Genomic DNA, 8,978 nt, shown 5'->3' on the forward strand with positions numbered 1-8,978 from the left:
TCTGGCGGAGGCGGGCGGAGTCACCTCGCTCCAGCGCAGGGCGCGCTCACAGGCTACCGCGGAGAACAGCTGCGCCTCGGCCCGCGCCTGCGCCCGGGTTACGGTCCTCGTCGCGAAGGAAGAGGGGAAGGAAACGGTCAGCCCGGAGATGGCGGCTTGGGGTAGCACGTGGAGCCTGACCGAGGACGTGGCAGGCAGCGGGACCCGGGACATGCCGGACCCCGAGGCGGCGCTAGGCGACCCGCCGCGCTAGGCACAACAGGCCGCGTTTCCATGGCACCGGGGGCGGGGCCGCGATTGCTGCTCTGAGCCCTGCTGCAGCGCCTCTTCCGCCAGCAGCGTGCGCCTGAGCTGAGCCCTGCGCCTGCGCGGGAGAGCATCACCTCTCTCACTGCGACTCTGTCCCTAGCCCTCCCGCTTTAAAAGGTGGGCGACAGCCAGGGGAGGGATCACGTGAGGTTTACCTCACGTGATCCCTCCCTCTGGGGCATCTGGTGCTGGCGCTGTCTGCAGACAGGATACTGGGCTAGATGGACCTTTGGTCTGACCCAGTATCGCCCTTCTTCTGTTCCTATAAGAAAAAAACAGGAGCATAGGAGCTGTTTTAGCAAAATGATAACTTTCCTTCAGCCCATTTCTGCTTAGATATGCCCCCTCTTCTCCACCCAGATGGTTTTTTTATCTTGTCTTCTTATAGTAAGTGCCAGATTTTTAAAGCGTTTTAGACACCTGAATAATCAGAGAGGTGTCAGTAGCCAGGATGGGGCAGTCTATCCTAGTGTTGAAAAAGCCAAAGGTTGGAGACTGAAGTCAGTGGGTACATCTATACTTGCTCCCTATCTCAAGATAGGGATGCAAATGTAGCCGATCGAAATCGCTAATGAAGTGGGAATTTAAATATCCCACACTTCATTAGCATAATCTCACCCGCGCACTATTCCGGTCATCAGCTGATTCGAATCAGGAAGTGCGCTTCGGGCCGCATTAGTTCGAATCAAATCCCTTGATTCATTTTTTGAGGAGTAACGTTAGTTTGAACTAAGGGGTTCGAACTAATGCAGCCCAGATCACACTTCCTGGTTCAAATCAGCTGGCAATCTGAATAGCGCGCAGGTGAGATCATGCTAATGAAGCATGGGATATTTAAATCCCCACTTCATTAGGAATTTTGCTCGGCTACATTTGCATCCCTATCTTGAGATAGGGAGCAAGTGTAGATGTACCCAGTAACACAAGCCAGTCATAACAGCCAAGGGTCAGAGGTGAAATCAGGAGCAGAATAGGAATGTGATAGGAGTAAGGCTAGAGCAAGACAGGTACAGAAGTAATCACAGCTGCAGGCATGGTTTCTTCAGCCAGTCAGGCAGTTCCACTGTAAAGTCTTGCAGCACCTTAAAGACTAACTAAACATGTAGATCAGTGTTTCCCAGCTGGTGTTCTGTGGGATTCCGTGAAGTGAAAATAAGGGTTCTCTGAGAAAAATCAATTACAATAACATTTTATGATTTAAAAAAAATATTTAAGCATTTATTAATTTTATTGAAAACAATTTTCATTTGTGTTTGCTTCAGACAGCCAATTAATACAAAAATTTTAAAGAAGTTTCTCTGATTACAGCTTGGGGCAGCTTTTGTCAAGGATATTCAGCTTTATCAAGACATGCAGTTCATCAGTTGTTACCCTTTGCCAGCGCATACTTGTGCAAAACTGGGTTCTCGAATTATGCAGCAACAAAAACAAAATACAGAAATCGACTGAATGATATCTGCGCCAGATATGCGAATCCAACTTTCCAGTATTAAACCAAATGTAAAAAGAATTTGCCAAGATAAGAAGAAAAACCACTCTTCGCATTGAAAACTGCCAATATAATGCATATTAGTTTTTGAGTTTTATTTTTTGTACACATTAAATGTGATTTTTGTTTTTAAATATGTGCAATTAAACTAAATGTGGATGTCATGACCTTGTTTAGCATTTGTTTATTATTATCCTTACTTATTTGTGATCTACTTTTTCAGCTCCATATATAAGACTATTATTAGGGGTTCTGCAAAATTATTTCAAATTTAAAAGGGTTCTGTGAACAAATAAAATTGGGAAACACTGATTAGATGGTATCATGAGCTTTCATGGGCACAATCCACTTCTTCAGATGAATGGAGTTAAGGGGTCCAGTTCCCAATAAATAGCAGAGAAAGAGAAGGGATGGGGGAGAAGAGGAGGGGAAAGAGGGGAAAATTGTCAATTAGAGTGTCCATGCTAAATGAAATTGATAGAGTGGGTACTAAGTGCTCTTAAGTACCTTGTGCTTAGTTTTTTATGTTATTAGGATGTGGAATGTAGTGGGCCATCCAGACCAGGTCTTTGTTTAGACCTCTGTTGCAGGCATTGAACTTCTAAATGAAATTATTTACTAGGGATATTAGAAAATGGTTATTTAATAATCATGTAACTGCTAAATTTCTTAGCGGTTACACTGTTACTCGATACCCTTGGGGGCGGAGCTGGCAGCCAGTACACACCCTGTTACACTTTCAGGGAGCCCCCTGTCACTCCATGTTGCTGCCTTTCTGTCAGAGGCAACAGTGCAGGGTGACAGGTGGAAGCGGACCCAGACTCACTGCAGACAGAGGCTGCTCTGTGGAATGATGCAGAGGCAGTAGCATAGGGCAGCAAGTGGGCTCCCCGCACAGACTGGCTCCTGCCTGCCATCCCACATTGCTGCCTTCGATACAGAGGCTGTTACAAAACTCTGATACAGGCTGACTCCATTTATTCACTCTGTTGCTTAGCTATTAGGGTGTTTACTTTTTGAAGTTTCTTTCCTTCCATCACTCCTCTGCACATTAAGTTATCCATAGTTTTATATGCTTTCAAGTTACAAATGAGTTTAAAAATGTGGCCGAATAAGATTGTCTTTTAAATGGTTTGTAGGCATTCCCTTAAACTGTGGCTGTCTCAGGTAATTATGTAGCTAGTTCTTTTCTCCATATCCCATCATGCTTTCTGAGGAAATGGTACAATATTAATAATCTGTATGAAAAGAAAATAATGTACACAAGTATTGGCTGCTTTTCAAGAGTAGATATCTTGACAATTGTAATTTTTCAAAATATCAAAATTCATGTAACCTAGACACCTAACTACATGTAGCATTTATTCCACTCTTTGCAGCAGGATCTGTACATCTTCCCAAACATCATTTTGAAATCCATTTATAAGTTATGTGAACATGAGTGTATTTCTTGAAAACGTGCCCTTGTACAGAAATATCTTAGCTTTTTTTATTTGTTTTGCTTTATACATAAGTACTTACATTTGTGACTCACTATAATGCATACTAGTATGCTAACATTCCAGTTAATTGGCATGGATAATTTAACCTAACCTGTTCACCTTGCTCCCATACAAAATTGAAGGGAAGCAAGTGAAACCAGTGTTTTATGCTTTTCCTGCAAAACTCAATACTTTCAGTACCTGGTCAAGAACGTAAGAACAGCCATAGTGGGTCAGACCAGCTGTCCATCTAGCCGAGTATTCTGTCATCCAGTAGTGGCCGATGACACATGCCCCAGAGGAAATGACTAGAACAAAAATCATTAGATGTCACCCATCGCAGCTTCTGGCATGCACACAACCCCTGGCCATCCTGGCTAATAGCCATTGATAGACCTATCCTATATGCATTTATATAATTCTTTTTTTGAATCCTGTTATAGTCTTGGTCTTCACAACATTCTCTGGCAAAGAATTTAACAGGTTGACTGTGTTTATTAAAAAAATATTTTCTTGTGTTTGTTTCAAACCTGCTGCCTATTAATTTCATTTGATGACCCCTAGTTTTTATGTTATGAGAAGGAGTAAATAACACTTTCTTATCTACTTTCAAGCAAAAGGGATAGATTCACTGAAACAAGAGTTCATATATACTTATTTTACCAAATAAAGATGTGAGAGCACTAGAAAGCCCTGAGAACAGGAACTTTTGAAAATAATTAATTTAAATCATTACTGACAAGATGCATTTGATTCTATCCTTCAATTCTATATGCACCTGTAGATCTGTTGATTGGCAGAATTCATAAAGCTCAGTAAGCAAATTTTATATCTAGAGGTCTTTGATTAGACTTGTTTTTTTAAAGTATACAGGTGAAAGAGCACTTTTCACAAAAGCATAATATAGGTTTATGAAAATAAGTAAAACTGGAAGATCCTGGACTATTAAAATTATATTTAGGCACTAAGTCACATTTTTAAAATCTGCAACTCACTTACTTAACATTCTCCATCTAAAATCAACATTGTGCAGCCTCTTCCCCTCTGCACCCCAAGTGAAAATAAGGTATTGAGTCAGTGATCTCTATCAGACCGCCTAGAAATCATAGACTCTATAAAAAAAAAGAATATTAATATTCCAGAATCATGATGCAACCAGTCATGTCTTTTTAAAAAACAGGAGGTTTCTTCTATTTAATATTAATCAACTGAATAAGATTCCACAAGTGAAAATATCCTAAACATTTAGGAATCTTCCCAAAGAGAGTACATTGTCATAAAAAATTGTAACAAAACTGAAAGCACTTACCAACATCATTTATAAAAATAAAAGTCTTTAGTGATTTATCACCCATTTAATGACATATTTCTCCTTTTAAAAATCCAAAAAGACACATTTTCCCACATTATATTATTTGGTCCATTTCCCTTTCAGCTTTCACAACTGCTTTGTAAAGCGTGTACCACTGACATATGTAGGTGTCTGATCTCCGACCTAGTAAACCAGGTATGTTTAGTCTAGAGAAAAGAAGATTGAAGGGTGACCTGATAATAGTCTTCAAATACGTTAGCTGCTATAAAGATGACCAGGATAAGTTATTCTCCATGCCCACTGAAAGTAGGACAAGAAGTAATGAGCTTAATCTGTAGTGAGGAAGATTTAAGTTAGATATTAGGAAAGCTTTCTGACTGTAAGGGGAGTTAAGTTGTAGAATACACTTCCAAGAGAGGTTGGGAGTCCTTGTCATTTGTGGTTTTTGAGAACAGGTTGGCCACACCAGGTTGGACAAATGCTTGCCAGGAATGGTTTAGATTTACTTGGTCTTGCCACAGAGAAGGGGGCTGGACATAATAACTTCTCAAGTCTCTGTCAACCCTACTTTTCTATCATTCTAATAAAAAATAGGGTTTGTCTTTACTGGGTGCTCATGATTTTAACTTCAAATTTATTGTTCTTGATTTCACCATTGTTTCCAGCAGTAGGATTATGTTTCAGGATCTAAATTTTTGAGGTAAACCCATAGCCAGGCCAGGGCTGCTCATTCAGCTGCCATGATTCACCCCTCCAACAGACCCTGCCATGTCTCAGGCCTAAGGCATTCTGCAGCAGCCTACCCTTAGTAGGGTCTGGGTGAGATAACCCCCAAACACAGGTATTTCACTGACCCCACCTGAACTGCAAATTAGTCTGGGCAACAGGCAGCATTACTCCACCAGGAACCCTCCTGTTGCCTTGGGGTGTCACAGAATCCCTAGACTTCCAGCCTGCTCTTGATCTAATTCCTATTCCTGCCTCCCAGGCTTGCCTGAGCTTTGTTCCAGCCTACGCCAGCCTTATCTCTGAAAAAGAAAGGACAGTTTTCTTAGCAGCCAAGCACAAGAGGCACAGTTAAAAAGTAAACAGTATACCAAAGTATCCAAGCTTTTTCCATGACCACTGCTCTACACTAGACTCTTTGTGACACTGTTAACATATACAAAACACTTAAGCTGTTGGCTTTGCTCTGGCATTCAAACTACAAGCCTGCTCTTGCATCCGCCTTTTCAGAAATCATTTTACTTTCTCTAGCTGGACAAGCATTAATTTAGCCTTCAAACATGAGGGTTTCTCTCTCAGGATATGTCTACACCTGCAGCCTAATTCGAACTAGGGATGCAAATGTAGGCATTTTGAATTGCAAATCAAGCCCAGGATTTAAATATACCACGCTTGATTTGCATCTTCCCGCCGGGCGCCATTTTTTATTTTATTTTTTTAAATTTACAAGCCCGAAGTAACTGCCAGCGTCTACATGCTGCAGTGAAACGGGCATTCAAAATAAAGCCCTAGTTTGAACTACCTGTTATTCCTCTTGCAATGAGGTTTAACAGGTAGTTCGAACTAGGGCTTTATTTCAAACACCCATTTCACTGCCGCAGGTAGACGCAGGCAGTTACTTCGGGCTTGTAAATTTCAAAAAAAAAATGGCGCCCGGCCCGGAAGATGCAAATCAAGTGCGGGATATTTAAATCCTGGCCTTGATTTGCAATTCCAAATGCCTACATTTGCAGCCCTAGTTCGAATTAGGCTGCAAGTGTAGACATACCCTTAGTTTCTTTGTGTCCACTAATTCCACCAGACACATACGTGTATACATGTATTATGGAAGCCCCATTGACGATTTCATAGTTAACATTGAGCGCCTTACATTTGTACTTAAAGTGGTGGTTCAATATCTGTGTTATGTATTAATATCACATCTCTTCACCAAACTCGCAGCATTTACTCTTTGAATACAGAATGAATTTTCTGAGAATTTAGAAACTAATTAATTGTTTTCTGAGTTAAAATTAATTACATTCAGAGTTTCTTAAGAAAGTTACCATCTGTATCAGTCTTTTCCATGTCCCAAGTGATGTGAGTAACAGAACAACACAGTCGACTCCTCATACTTTCCAGACAGAAAATAATCACTGAAATTTCGAGCAAAGATTTTATTTGAAGAAATTAGGTTTTAGTTAAACTAGGGATGTTAAATTTTGATTAATCAACTAATCAAATAGTCGATGGAATTTCCATCAACTATTCAATTAGTCGATAAGGGGGGCACTCTCTATCCCACTGCACCTCTTCCTTTGAAATGTACAAGAGCCTCTTGCGGGCAGCTCTTGTACATTTCAAAGGGAGAGGTGCAGCAGGACTGCTTAGGTCCCTGCTCCTATGCCTTTCCGTTTGAAATGTACAAGAGTTGTAGGCAGCTCTTGTACATTTCAAAGAGAGAGGCTCAGTAGTAGGGACACCTCTGCCTCCCCTGCTCCCTGGGAAGACGATGCTGGGAGGAACCAGCTTTTAATCCGGCTCCGCCTAGCACTGGCTCCTGTTCCTCCCCCTTTGCTGCCTCTCAATGATAGAAGCAGCAAGGGGGGTGGCAGCGACTAGTTGAGTGACTACTCGACTATCCGATAAGCTTAAGCTTATGCTTATCGGATAGTCGACTAGTGGCTTATATCCCTAAGTTAAACTAAGGTATTAACAATTGTTAATGTAAGTTAGTAAAAAAGGGATAAAGAATAAGAAAGAAAATATCTTATTGCTGTTATGTAAAAACATGGTATGCCCACATCTTGAATACTGAGTACAGATGTGGTCACCTCATCTCAAAAAAGATATATTGTCATTGGAAAAGGTTCAGAGAAAGGCAACAAAAATGATTAGGGGTTTCGAATGGATCCCGTATGAAGAGAGATTAAAAACACTGGAGGTATGTCTACAATACAAAGTTAATTCGAAATAACAGCCGTTATTTTGAATTAAATTTAATAGCGTCTATACATTCATTAATTCGAAATTAATTCGAAATAGCGGAGAGCTTAATTCAAATTTGGTAAACCTCATTCTATGAGGAGTAATGCCAAATTCGAAATAGCTATTTCGAATTAAGTGGAGCCCTGGTGGCCACTCTTGGCATAACCAGGAAAACTTACTCTCCTCTCCCTCATCCCCAGAGCCATTAAAGGGGTAGACCCTAGCCACAGTGCCTGTTCCAGCTCCAAGCCTGCCAGCCCAGAGCCAGCAGTGGCTACCGGGGCCCCTGACCAACTGGCTCCAAAACATGAGCCAGCAAGCCACTGGCAGCCAGCCCTCCACCACTCCCCAGCAGCACTCTGCCAGCTCCCAGGAGCCTGACAGGAGCCAGAGAAGATGGGTGCCTTCCTGGTCCAGGGTGGAGATCATGGACCTTATTCAGGTTTGTGGGGGATGCCCATGATCTCCACACTAGACAGAGGAACACGGCCGTCTATGGCAAGATAACTGCCATCCGGAAAAGGGATGCTAATGAGACACTTCGGAATTGCAAATGCCGCAGGGATTTAAATATCCCCCGCGGCATTTGCATGAACATGGCTGCTGCTTTTTTCCGGCCTGGGGCTTTGCCGGAGAAAAGCGCCAGTCTAGACAGGATCTTTCGGAAAATAAAGCCTTTTCTGGAAGATCCCTTATTCCTGATTTTAAGAGGAATAAGGGATCTTCCGGAAAAGGCTTTATTTTCCGAAAGATCCTGTCTAGACTGGCGCTTTTCTCTGGCAAAGCCCGGAGCCGGAAAAAAGCGGCAGCCATGTTCATGCAAATGCCGCGGGGGATATTTAAATCCCCCGCGGCATTTGCAAATCCAAAAGTGTCTCATTAGCATCCCTTTTCCGGAAAAGGGTGCCAATGTAGACACAGCCAAAGTGTTTTAGAATTAAACTATTGTGTTGCCTCAATAAGAGGACTTATATCTTCAGGAATATTCTAACCCCACTGTGGCTCTGTCTTTTAAATATATTAAGAGATACCAGGTTCTTAATACATTTAAAAAGCACAGGTGCAGCATCTGGGACTGGGTGCAAACTCGAAATCAGCTGATTTCCAGCTTGTGCCCAGTCCCCCCACTACGCCCCTGCCTCCCTCTCTCTGATAGAGGCAGCAAGGTGAGGGAAGTGACTAGTTGACTAGCATATGCTTCTCAGGTAGTCGACTAGTTGCTTACATACCTAGCACAAAAACATTGACTTCAGTTGAAATATAGCAGGGATAATTATGCCTCCTGAGTTTTTCATTTTTCATTTGCATGGTGGGATTAAAACAGGAAGGGCTATTAAACTGCAGAATAATTGATTATTCAAGTTGGCTTGGTAGCAAGAAAAAGAATAGCCAGAAATTGGATGAGTGCAGAACC

General features: G+C 41.9%; 1 protein-coding gene across 7 annotated transcripts in view; it reads right to left on the reverse strand.

The window, feature by feature from the left end:
- LOC102446356 (uncharacterized) overlaps positions 1-411 on the reverse strand; it is an 87,516-nt gene extending 87,105 nt beyond the window's left edge. For 4 of the 7 annotated variants that reach the window (XR_012904030.2, XR_012904027.2, XM_075929624.2 and 1 more), the window contains exon 1: positions 25-409. Coding sequence is in view for 5 of the 7 variants with exons in the window: in XM_075929624.2 (XP_075785739.2) it covers positions 25-213 (189 nt within the window). In the remaining 2 variants the exon portion in view is untranslated. Of the gene's footprint in view, positions 1-24 lie in introns of all 7 variants that reach the window. The other 3 variants (XM_075929634.2, XM_075929649.2, XM_075929612.2) reach the window with 3 other exon arrangements.
- Positions 412-8,978: the final 8,567 nt, after the last annotated feature.

This window comes from Pelodiscus sinensis, chromosome 1 (genome assembly GCF_052426305.1).
Source record: "Pelodiscus sinensis isolate ZL-2025 chromosome 1, ASM5242630v1, whole genome shotgun sequence".
NCBI lineage: Eukaryota > Metazoa > Chordata > Testudines > Trionychidae > Pelodiscus > Pelodiscus sinensis.